At 44.4% G+C, this 13,325-nt stretch overlaps 1 protein-coding gene across 2 annotated transcripts in view; it reads right to left on the reverse strand.

Annotated features, from left to right (window-relative positions):
• Nucleotides 1–945: 945 nt before the first annotated feature.
• ADIPOR2 (adiponectin receptor 2) overlaps nucleotides 946–13,325 on the reverse strand; it is a 122,298-nt gene continuing 109,918 nt past the window's right edge. For both annotated transcript variants that reach the window (XM_068277235.1, XM_068277234.1), the window contains exons 4-8: nucleotides 11,834–12,005; nucleotides 6,110–6,296; nucleotides 3,180–3,367; nucleotides 1,766–1,959; nucleotides 946–1,665 (exon numbers count right to left, since the gene is read on the reverse strand). In XM_068277235.1, coding sequence (XP_068133336.1) covers nucleotides 1,537–1,665; nucleotides 1,766–1,959; nucleotides 3,180–3,367; nucleotides 6,110–6,296; nucleotides 11,834–12,005 — 870 coding nt within the window. In that variant the 3' untranslated portion in view covers nucleotides 946–1,536. The remainder of the gene's footprint in view (nucleotides 1,666–1,765; nucleotides 1,960–3,179; nucleotides 3,368–6,109; nucleotides 6,297–11,833; nucleotides 12,006–13,325) is intronic.

The raw sequence follows: 13,325 nt of genomic DNA on the forward strand, positions 1-13,325 counted from the left end.
ATACAGGTTTTCAGCCGTTTCCTAAAGTGGGATTCTCTCTCCACGTAGCACTACAGCCCCCACCATATGGGCCGAGCCCCCACATCCATATTTCTCACCTAGGTACTTTACAGCCCCAACATCTACAATAATGATAGTACAATATTATGCAGAATGGTTTAGTGTACAGGTGCTGATAAATCCCAAAACATATATACACGAATCTATGGGAAGTTTTAGACTGCAGTTAAGCAGGTCATCAGAATATCTCCTGTGTAGACAGAATTGGGACTCTGTATTGTGTAGCTTCATAATCACACAGGAATTGTCCTGCTACGCACTCACATTTTGCTCTGCCCAACACATGCAGGTAGAATTACTCTTTCATCAACTACTTATGAAAAAACCGCTACCAGTACTTCTCTAAATAAAGCAACTAGTTCTTTCTAAACATTAAATATTCCAGATATTTAAATGAACAAGTTGTTTTGAAAGGAATAAAATACTGCAGTGAGGTCATATTCAAGGCTCCCTTAATAAGGAAGGAGAGCAGAAAAGCTCCAGAGGACTCATTTTCAACTAGCAGTGCAAAAATTCCAACCTTCCAACATGCAGCAACTACTTTTCCCCTTCAAATACATCTGATCTTTCCGATATTGTTAAGTCTGTCCAATGCCAACAGATGTGGTCCAGCAGTGGGGTCACATTCAAAGTCTTCTTGAAGCAGGAACATGGAATAATGCTGGTGGTGTCTGCCTAAATCCACTGATGTTTCTTGTACAGATACTGTGCTTTGTCTCCCTGGGACCTCCTGGCAAAATCCACCAATCCCCATCACACCCTGCTCCACACTTGTGCAAAACGTGTCCATGAAACAGTGAGTGGTACAGATCATTAGAACAGAATATGTATCATTTTTTACTTGACTTTTTGTCACATACACCATTCCTGAAAAGGTCTAGAAACTTTTTGCAAGAGAAAATTATAAAGTTCTTTTTATTATTATTATTTACATAAATGCACCAAGTCTCCCTTACACACCTTTCTGGAAATGACCACAGAACAGAAAAGCCACCGTGGATACAAATCGTGAACCTTACCAGAGGTCAAAAACAGAAAATAAAGAGAACTAATAAAGCTCACCCCCTCCCCACTAACCCCTTCCCAGAAGAAAAGTTACAAAAATAAATAGACGTTTAGACATTTGACCACAAGACACGCAGGAAATTCTCTTTCGGTCGGAAGCTCAAACTGCAGAGAATAATTTAAACCGTGTCCGTGCAGAGAGACCATAACCCCCTCCCTTCCCGCTGAGTCGGAAAGGGCAAAATAGAGGTGACCCACTCCCCCGGAATAAATTAAACTTCATACACACGGTATTGAATCTTTGAGGTAAGATTGTTTAGTTCCACAGTTTGTCTGGGCATTGTGCGTTTGCCTCGATTTCACCTCTGCTCTTCAATGTGGTTGGTGAGGAACCTTCCCCTCCTTTCTACCACCTTGTGCAGTAGATGTTCTTGGACCATGATCCGCTCCTCCTTCGCGGTGGCGAGATCCCTACAGCACCTCTTGGGCTGCACAGCCACCACCCACGGTAAAGCGAAACTCTTGGAGGTTGCAGACTCCATGGAAATGGACAAAAGCTCCAGCCACAACAAATATGTGGAACAGCTGATGGGAGTGAAACTGAAAAAGAAAGAAGAAAAAATAAAAAAGTTTGAAATGCTTCAGAATGGATTTTCTTTATGTTATCCAAAATGTGATTTCCTGCATCTACATTGCTTACCCAGATGTCACACTTTCCAGGGAAGAAACGTTCCGGGATGCGGGCAGCATACAGGGCAGCACCCGTGATGTACAAGGTCGCCATGAGGATCAGCCAACCAATCTGGCCCATTGTGGCGGCTCTCAGAAACCCCTCCGAGATAACAAAATGAAATGTAGGGATAATCCCGCTCAGGCCCAGACCTACAAACACACCTGCATGGGGAGATGGCAATAGCACAAATGTGACTACGGTAATGTAGTATCATCTGATAACATTTTAAAGAACAAGCGACACCAATGCTAACCTAGAAATAAAAAAAAAAAACACATATATAAGTAGATAAATACTAGTTCTACTTACATAAAAGATGTATTGTGCTATCCAAGTAATGATTCTTGTGAAGTTTATAAAGGAAAAGCAGAAAATTCTATTCTAGGCAGCGGCCATCTTGCCAAGCTAACGCTGACATCATATCCTCCCTGACTCTTGTCCCCCCCCCTCCCTCTTCTTGCTCATTGTGTATTCATTAGATGCCCTCCTCCTAGAGTCTTCAGAAACTCCCACTGAGGTGTATACTAACAACTGCACTGTCTTTTTTCTTGGTTTTGTTTTTTTTTTCTCCTCCAATCGCTGAGTCACCTCAGCCTTGCTTGTAAACACAAGTGAGCAAACGATCATGTTTCAGATAGTTAAGCAGGGAAATAAATGGAAGAGGAGGAATATATTATAGATAAAATAACTCCCAGCATTCAACTGTTTGGCACTGACTACTAAAGGGCCAGTGCTCCTAAAGTATGTGATAACTCCAAATCATAGCAGAAAAAGTTTTGAATGCAGGATTAGCAACTTTATCACTTAATACACTCAGACCAGTTGCTGTTGAAATTTGATTTTTGTGGTGACAATACCGCTTTAAAGTACATCTCTAAATAAAGCAACACTGAGGCTGCTATTGCTATACTCCTGAGAAGATCAGGTGCCCGGCTGTAAAGCTGAACAGAGGACTAAGGGCCCATTAACACTTGAAACGCTTTTCTGAGAGTTTTGCGATTGATTAGCTTTTTTTTTTAAATTGCTCTCATTCACTTTCATTAAAATCACGTTAAAAATCGCCACGAATTCGTGAACACATACGCGAAAACCACCTATTTTTCCGCGATTTTAATGAAAGTGAATAAGAACGATTTTAAAAATCGCTAGTCAATTGCAAAACGCTCAGAAAAGTGCTTCTAGTGTGAATGGGCCCTAATTGTTGGTGAAAATAGTTCTCTACAGATTACTATTAAAAACAGAACAGATATTTACAACAGTAACAATGTCAAAACTGCATATCGGATCAATCAGATGCTATTTAAATGGACATACTTTATTTTCCTAAAAAACAAGGACATTTTAATGTGACCAAACTTTTCAACAAATATGAGACACCCACCAGCTCTTACTCCACGATACTGAGGTGTTGCAAAGAGATCCCACTGAGATACGATGATGGCTGCAATCCCCAAGACGAGGATGATTATTAAGTAGATATACCAGGGCTGAGGGTTGCAGTAGAAGGAGTAGTAGAGCCAGGGAACAAAGCTTCCCATGATGAGCAGTGCAATGCCAGAATAATCCAACCTGGAAGAGTAAATAGAAGTGTCAGAGCCTGAGGAACCAGAAATCAGTACCAGGACAGGCAACATTATATTACTATCATCCTCATCATGACAGCACTGCTCCAATGCCAATGTCCAAACGACAGCTTTAAGATCACAATCTACCTGCCACACTTCTAGACCAAGATGTCGCCTTTATAGTCCAAGATCAATTTTGGGAAGAACCAAATTAACTTATCTGTAGTTTTAAGTGGGAAGAAAATGGAAAGCCTGGAAGAAACCCACACAAACATGGACAGAACATACAAACTCCATGCATATTTGATGTTAGTGCCATACAACATGCCCTGGTCAGGATATACCGCAAGGAAGAAATTTAAACAGTTTGGTCTCCAAGCGGTTTTGCTTAGGTTACAGTCAATATTTTTTAGAAAATCAAACTAAGTGCTTTTGACGAGGCAGCTCAGTCCAGGGCCTTGATTTGTGGAGATAGCTCTCTGGATCAGCATGCTGTAAAGTGGATGTGCAGCTCCTTATAGAACAGTCAGATCTATGGCCATGGCAGGCAGCATTGTATACACCAGGCCTGTGTAACTCCAGTCCTCAAGGGCCATATATCTAAGTATCTACATATCTAAGGATCTGTGTATCTACGTTCTGCTTTATTCTGTACATGTTAAGACAGCACATAATGAGAAACAAATTTGGGGACATTATGCTTGGATTAAATCATGTGTGCTCACGCAGGGTGGTTCTTGATGTTACAGAAACACTGCAATAATGACCAGGGTGGGATTTTAGCCATACAAAAGTATGTTACAGCACAACTCCAGGCACATGCTCTCCTAGTCTTGTTCAGAAACTGTACAGAGGTTTTTAGCCAATGAGGATAACAGATTAGCTGGTGATACAACACACACGATCAAATCTAGATGGCCCTTCATGAAAATTGTTCTTTCACCATTTAACCACTTCGCATTCAGACCTTGTTTCCCACTTATGGACCAGAGCAGTTTTGACAGTTTAGCTTTGTCCCTATTTAGTCAGAAATAACTTTATCCCTACTTATGACACAGAAATGAAATATATATTTTTTTTCAAGACAAACCAGGCTTTCATTGTATGCCATTTTTCCCCTCGAACAATTTTGTTCTACCGTATGAATTTTAAAGGGAAAACATGGAAACAAATAGAGAAAAAACACATTTCTCAGTTTTACCAATTCCAGTTTAGAAATAAAAAGTGCTACTGTGGATAAACACAAATTTTGTTTGTCTATTCTTACCACAAAACTTAGATTGTGTTCCTGTCACAATTTATGGTGAATATATTTGATTCTGAAATAATGCTACAGTGTGTATTTTTCACTATGAACTGAGAAAAAAGCATTTTTAATGGTAAAAATCAATCTCATTAGCTCAGGAAACATATTCCCGTTCACCAATTAGTGCTGTATCAGATAGTGCCAGAAATGTGCACAGGAGCAAGCCCAATCCTGCACAGCACGGTTTCTGCTACGTATATCTACTGACTTGTGGCTTAGATGAAGTCACAGAGGACGTAGATATACTGCAGTGGTGGATAAAGTGGTTAATAACTCCAGTTACCATAGTTTCAAGGGAAAAAAAAAAAACACGCTGTGATTATTTAGCTCCACCTTTACATAGTTACATAGTTATTTTGGTTGAAAAAAGACATACGTCCATCGAGTTCAACCAGTATAAAGTACAACACCAGCCTGCTTCCTCACATATCCCTATTGATCCAGAGCAAGGCGAAAAAACCCTTAAAAGGCATGGTCCAATTAGCCCCTAAAGGGAAAAATTCCTTCCCGACTCCAGATGGCAATCAGATAAAATCCCTGGATCAACATCATTAGGCATTACCTAGTAATTGTAGCCATGGATGTCTTTCAACGCAAGGAAAGCATCTAAGCCCCCTTTAAATGCAGGTATAGAGTTTGCCATAACGACTTCCTGTGGCAATGCATTCCACATCTTAATCACTCTTACTGTAAAGAACCCTTTCCTAAATAAATGGCTAAAACGTTTTTCCTCCATGCGCAGATCATGTCCTCTAGTCCTTAGAGAAGGCCTAGGGACAAAAAGCTCATCCGCCAAGCTATTATATTGCCCTCTGATGTATTTATACATGTTAATTAGATCCCCTCTAAGGCGTCTTTTCTCTAGACTAAAGGTGCGTACACACATGCGACTATAGTCGTTTGTAACGGTCGTTCCCCGATCTTTACCAACGACGATCGTTCCAAAAAACGAACCAACGACTATTAAGGCAAACGACGAACGAGGCAAATCGCTACAAAACAAAGTTCTGTCTTAGCGGATTTTTACCACCGACGATCGTTAGCAAAAGTGGTACATCGTTGGAAACGATCGTTCGTACCAGGCTGGACATGCGTATTTCACTTTTTCTCCAAGGAACTTTACAATTTTATGCGCAGGCGCATTAAGTGCTTTTACGTGGTGTAACGTTCGTTCTAAAGATGTGATCGTTACACACTTTTTACAACTAACTTTACTTTGGTCGTTCTTTCGTCAATTAAAAGTTCGTTCGTCGTCCTCAACGAACGATCGTTGTCGCATGTGTGTACGTAGCATAAATAAACCCAGTTTATCTAACCTTTCTTGATCTGACCTTTATCTGACAACATGTCTGCATGCAGGGTTGTTACCAACAAACTACTCTGCTTTTGTGTGCATACAAAGCATGCAGTGATAAATGTGACCGCCCATCTGCTACTCACTTGGAGAAGACCCGAGACACGCCCTCAGAATGACAGTAGACTGTGTGGAAAAGCCAGGAGAAGGACAGACACAGGATGGCTCCCAAGAAGAACACCCCAAATACTACCTTCTCCTGCACAGGGGCTATGAATGTCATGTTTGGCCGGAACATGTAGAAAATGCCTAGACAAAGGAAAAAAAGACAGCCTGCAAAAAACAAAGAGAACAGCCATTAGCAATGGGAGGGAGATTACGGCTTACAGAAGCAATATATATATAGCAATATGACTACGTGCCTCAACCTTGAAGCAAGAAGAAGTAGCTGCCTGCCCCCCAGGGCCGGTCCTAGGCTTTTCACGTACCCCCCCCCCCCCAGCCGCCGAGCTGGTGGGGGTAGCCGGCAGGAAGGGGGTATTGGGTACAGCGGCGAGGAGTCAGACACCCCCCTCACCTGGGTCCCCAGCCAGCGCTCCCCCTTAAAGGACTTACGAGGCCAAATTAGTGAAAAAAGTGAATTACCTGCATAATCTTTTACGACACGGAGGACACCTTACGCGCCCCTCCGTGCCGATCCGCCGGGTCCCCCCGCTCATTAGCCCCCCGGGCCGGCTCCCGACCCCACGGCCCGGGTCGGTCTCTCTCTGTCTCTCCCTAAATGGCCGCAGCTGCGCAGTCCGCATAGCAGCAAGTGCGGCTGCGCAGCTCTAGGGTCAACCCCCCCGATCCACGCTACGTAGCGTGGATCGGGGAGGTTGGCCCTAGAGCTGCACAGCCGCACTTGCGGCTATGCGGACTGCCAGCCGCGGCCAGAGCAAGCGGCCATTTTGAGAGAGGCAGGGGAGCCCGACCCGGGCCGTGGGGTCGGGAGCCGGCCCGGGGGGCTAATGAGCGGGGGGATCCGGCGGATCGACACGGAGGGCGCGGACGGCGTCCTCCGCGTCGTAAAAGATTATGCAGGTAATTCACTTTTTCACTAATTTGGCCTCGTAAGTCCTTTAAGCTTAACTTCAGCAGCAGCCGCTACTAGTAAGCGGCAGCGGACGGGGATGACTCACCTCTTCCGCGTTCCAGCGTGCATTCCACTATCGTCACTTCCTGCAATGCCGTCCACTTACAATACAGTGGGCGGCATTGCAGGAAGTGACAATAGTGGAACGCACGCTGGAACGCGGAAGAGGCGAGTCATCCCCGCCCGCTGCCTCTTACTAATAGCAGCGGCTGCTGCTGAAGTTAAGCTTGAGGGGGAGCGCAGATGGGGGGGACCCAGGTCAGGGAGGGGGGTCTGACCCCCCCCCTCCCTGCCGCTCAAGCTGGAGGGGGATCGTTGATGGGGGACCGAAGTGAGGGGGGGGGGCTGACCCCCCCCCCCCTAACCGCCCTTTAAGATGAAAGGGGGAGCGCAGATGGGGGACCCAGGTGAGGAGGGGGGCCCAACCCCCCCCCCCTCCCCGCTGCTGTACCAAATACCCCCTTCCTGCCCTCTACCCTCTTATGCGGCGTATGCTACTCTGCAGGTCCGCTAGTGCCTTATAATAAAGTTACCCACAGCGCTCTGTGCATTCATGGAGTGCACTGCTTTTAATTAAGTGTCTAGGCCCATACACCCCGTGTAAGCTTAACACTACTCACTTTCCCACTTGTAATAAAAGTTTGCCTTCCTAAAACAAAGTATTTGCAATAATTCAGGTTGGAGTGAGCTCTGAGATGTCTCCCAGTACATCAATATGCAAATTATCCATTGTTGTCCCTGTACGCTAAACACACCTCCAGTTCCGCTGGATTGCAGTGATGTGGCAGCTTGTTAAATATACTGAGCCACAATAACCCAACATGCATACAGACTGTTTCGGATTGGTTGAACCTCATCAGTGCATGGTATGGATTAATGTGGCTCTATGGGCTAGGACTTGAAGCACCCAGAGTTACAGATTACCGAGCAGGCTCGTGATGAACCAGAACTCCTAGGAGTATATAAGGGGCCACAATGGACCAAAATCACAATTGCATTCCAGCGGATCTGGAGGGGTGTTTAGCTTACAGGGACAACAATGGGCGATTTGCATACTAAGCAGTGATGCAATGGGAGACATCTCAGAGCTCACGCCAACCTGAATTATCGCAAATACTTTCTGTTTTAAGGCGGCAAACTTGTTTTCCATAGCATTTAGTACGAGGGTTTTTTGTCCATTGTAGCCCCTTACACACTCCTAGGAGTTCTGGTTCACCATGAGCTTGCTGGGTACTCTAACAACTTGTAATGAAATGCATTGAGAATTAGGATTTTTGCTTTGCTTTCCACATCAGAGAATTCTGTTGCTCCTGAGATGAGAGGATTTTCAGATAAACAGGGCTGAGGCAGTAGTTTACTCTTTACAGTTTTAGTCTGACATACAAGAGGGGAAGCAGGAGGCTCCCCATGGACAAAAAAAAAAAAATAGTATTGATAAAATACATTTTTGGTGGACACTAGAGACCTCAGACTGAACCAGTCAAGTCTACGGAGACATCTCATTTGTGATTGTACTTCCCAGAAGTCTACAGTCTGAGAGGGCCATACATGTGGGTCATATCAGGTTACAGTAAGGACTGCAGAAAGGTCAATAAATTGGAGATTAGGTTATGAAGAACTGAGGCAGATTTAAAGGACACATGAAGTGAGAGAGGAGGCTGCCATATTATTTTCCTTTTCAACAATGCACACAGCCTGGCTGTCCTTCTGATCATCTCATGCTAACCCTTTTAGTCATAGACCCTGAAAAGGTGACTCAGAAACTACTGATGCCTGAAGGATCAAGATGCCAGGTAACAGGTATGGTTTAGAAGGAAATAAATATGGCAGCCTCCATTTCCCTCTCATTTAAGGTGTCCTTTAAGGGCAAAAGTTGTCCCTACCCAGTATTTAGATTGGTATTTAGTATTTCTTATAAAGTGTTCAGTAGGTAGGTAGGTAGGAACACCTATGCTGTGCAGAACTATGTGCAGTAGCACTTCATAGCCTTCAGAGGGCAGAGGAACACCATTAAAAATGAATCCATAAGAGGATAGAAGAGGTAGCAGCTTGCTATAGAGAGCAGCTGCCAGTCTTTGCTCCACTCTCCTTCACATTCATCACCCAGCCTCTTATTTCTCAGCCCTGCCATGGCCAGTGGCTACACAGATGGAGAACATGCAAACAAAAGCAAATTATTCCACAGAGCAGAAATATATCACAGCATTAAATAACGTTTCTTCAAAGTAAAATTGTTATTGATGGGTCAATTAGGATAAAAAAAAAAAAGACTAAGACTTCTATGGAGACAATTGTGGCTCAACTGCTTTATTCTCTAGCACAGCTCATATTAGGCAAGCACTGTAATAGTAGTTTACCTGAGGCCTCTACCTTATATGAGGCAAAATGTCCCATACTTTTCGCACAAAAAGTGGGTGCACGGTTTATGGCAATTTCATGCTAATTTATGTATGCAGCTTAATTCCTCCCCCCAAGGAAAAACAAAACACAGACAAATTTATGCAGTAGTGGTTAATCCAACAGACAAAACTGCATGATGAAAAACAATAGGGGAGTATGGGTGCTGCCACCCACTCTAGTAACCTGTGCTGCCCTATGCCATCAAGCAGCGCCGGCTCTCCAACAGCTTTCCACCTCAATCTAACCAGGGCTGTGGAGTCGGAGTCTAAGCAATTTTGGGTACCTGGTGTCGGAGTTGTAGTCGTGGTTTCATAAACTGAGGAGTCAGAGTTGGATGATTTTTGTACTGACTCCACAGCCCTGAATCTAACATTAACCTTCCCCTCTTGGTTGCCCATTACTAATCTACCCCTTTCTGATGACTAAAATTAAAGCTCTCCTGTCCTCTTCACACCAACCTCCCCCATGCCCAACACTATCCACTACCCCTTTTGGACACCCAACATCAACTTCCATCCTTGCCTGATGATTAAAACCAACACCTATCTGCGACGCCCTTATTCTAACCACAAGTCAGATTACCAATGCTTCAAACAGTGCACATGCATCGACCAGCAAAAAATTTGGACAGTGCTTGCACAGCAGCACATATAAATGGGCAGCACCAATTGTCATTGCACCAACAGTAGATGTAGTATGAACGCGCCACCAAGGTGAACACCGACACAATAGACAGTTGCCATAAGGATTTGGATGCAATCCCTCTGGTGACAGTTGGGAGCCAAGTGCTGTACGAATGTGTTGCTATAAAGGGGGAGGGGGATGATGCAGTGCAGATGCAGTGCTGCCAGCAGGTGGGGTATGGAGGGGAAAAATGGGCTTATCCAAGATCATCCAGCACTCCGGATCTTTGTCTGCACACATGCTAGCTGCCTCCTCCACTCAGTTTAGTATAGTGTGTGCACAAAGCTTTAGACCACGCCACTTAAAGTGGCCATACACGTGTAGATCTTTCGCATAAATATCTTGCCAATTCAATAATTTGACCGAATCTGCTACAAAACAATGACCCAATTGATTCCTGATTGACCGAATTTCAGTTGATTGGTGGTTGGTTGGGATCTAGTTGCTAGCAGAATTTAATTTTGCAACAAGCGATGAAGCCACTCTCGCCTGTCCACAGCGCAGTTTCGGTGTCTTCTCTCCCTGCCGTCTGCTTCTTACCGTCTTCTTCACTCCCAAGACCGTGGGCACCTGTGTAAGGCAATACTAGCACGCTAATGGGGAGGTTTGTCACGCAAGGACATGCAACCGTGCCCATAGGGTTTGCCTGTATATAAATTGGTTATGTCACGGGGAGGGGAGGGGGGGTAGAGAAGGTGGGGACTGGGAGACCTGGGGACCCAGCAGGCAGTTCACACAGATTTTCAATAAAATTTAATGCTGAAATCTATTGAAAATTTGTGTTTAGTGGATCAGATAATGATCTGAGCAGGATCTTTCTGATGGCCACGTCGACTAGTGTATGCCTAGCTTTAGATATGTGTATTTACAGTCAACTAGATAAGGGAAAATAAACAGAATTTACCTCGTTATGTGTGAGAAAGTGCCAGAGCCACTTAAAAGACATTTGAGGTAATCAATCTGTATCACACCTACACATGGCTAAACTGGTGGGGTAGTAAACATTTTAACCCAACTGGCAGCGGAGACCGATCTTAGGCTATCAAGAATCGCACCCACTACAGTTTAGTAGGGGATTTTGTTAAGTTGCCTGATATTAATCACCAGTGGAGAACACACAGGAGAGGTGGGACCTCTAGGCTCTCTCACACAGGGCGGAGGAGGAAGAATGGACCAGAGGACATAACTGATGGATGTGAAGAAAGAAGGGAGGAAGCATAACATACTGCAGGGCTGGGCAATATTACCAATACAAAGTCAATTACTGAGAATGACACACAGATTGCATCTGCTCTTCCTGTCAAAATCTTTGTGTTTGTTCACAAGGATCAGCATTGAGACATCCCATCTCCAGTGTAATATGGGAAGGAGTGACAGGGTGATTGTCAGCTATTTTATTACTGTATTTATATAGCGATGACCTCTTCTGCAGTGCTTTACAGAGCATCTTGTCACTAACTGTCCCCCAGAGGGATGCACAATCTACAGAGCTTTGTACTGCATCATGAGTAGCAGCATTCACATCATATTTCTGCTGAAAGCCAATTATCAAAAAGTGCAAAATGGAATTCACCAATAATTCCTGATCAATCTTCTATCAGGGAAATATGGAACATTTGTCATAACTACTGAAAACCTATACAATACTTACCAAGCAGATGTGTCCAGATGTTGCCGGTCTCTGTGTGTATCCTGAAGATGCTTTTGAAGCAGGCCCTGAAGGAGGGCATGGGTGGCCGGTGACCATGCAGCAGGTAATCATTGTCCTTTAGCCAATCGGGAAGTACATCATGTGGAATGACTCTCCATCGACCCTCCCATACCTTGGTTAAGGAAAAGGGACATGAAAAACAGGCTGAGTAAGTCTGAATGTTGGCACGTGAAATTGAAAACCTTTTTTTGCAAAGCCGATCACAACTTATATCTCACACAGCTCTGCAGGCAAGGTCATTTCCTCTGAAACGGTGCTGGTCCAAAGCAAACACTGAAGGCAAATATTCAAACTAGTCACAGTGATTAGTTTAGATCATACGCATTTTCCAAAAATCCATTGCACAACAATGTGTTTGCCTACAGCTCTGCACCAGTACCTACAGGATGAAAGTATCCCTGAACTGGGTTGTAAATAACATACCTTTTTTACAATTTCATTTCTGGTGCTGTGACTTGCGTCAACACAATTCTCTCCCTCCAGCGGCCCGTGTCAGCCAAAATATTCGACTTGAGCAGAACATCGATTATGGGCGGGAAGGAAGTGTCATTACTTCCTCCTCTCTGCCAGTTCATAGCAGTGATGATCACCGGATGAAATCTGAATAGGTTTTATTCAGGATTTCATCCAGGTAATTAAAATCACGTGTGCGGGTGGGAAGGGGGGGGGGGGGGTTAAACTTACCCAGCAGGCATCTTCTTTAATCCGTCCCACGGCGCCTCCCAAGCGAGTCACGTCACTACAAACACATCCTCCTTCAACCCAGGAGGAAGTGTTTGTAATCACGTGATCGCGGCTTGGAATGCAGAGTGGGAGGCGCCATGAGATGGATTAAAAAATATGCCTGCTGGGTTTAACCTCCCTCCCCCCCCCCCCCCCCCCCACCGATGCGTTAACTACCTGGATGAAATTGGAATAAAACCTATTTGCATTTCATCTGGCGATCACTGGTCCATAACACACACACACACACACACACACACAACTGATCCGAGTGTGTGTGGGCTTGTGGTAATTGAGGTCAGAACAATTGTGTATATTGCTACACTATTGTTCTGGCCACAATTACCACAAGCCCACACGCAGCTCCCCTGCGTGCAGTACTCAAATCAGTAACGATAAGCTACAAGTGCAGGGGGCAGAGCCAAAGACGGGCAGATAGGAGGAAGTACTGACACTTCCTCTCCGCCCATCATCGAAGACTTAGTAGAGCGGGGGACAGAGTGAGCTGGAGGGGGAGAAGGATGGTGCTGTGATGTATATCACAGCACCGGAAATTTAACGATGCAAAAAGTATATTGTTCAAAACCCCGTTCAAGGGGCACTTTAACCTCCTTGGCGGTTAATTTTTTTTTTTTTAAAAATGGGCAAAAATCCTTTTTTTTGTATTTTTTTTTTTTTGTTTCATGTAAAGCTACCAGAGTGGTAGCTA

This window comes from Hyperolius riggenbachi, chromosome 3 (genome assembly GCF_040937935.1).
Source record: "Hyperolius riggenbachi isolate aHypRig1 chromosome 3, aHypRig1.pri, whole genome shotgun sequence".
NCBI classification, from domain to species: Eukaryota; Metazoa; Chordata; class Amphibia; order Anura; family Hyperoliidae; genus Hyperolius; species Hyperolius riggenbachi.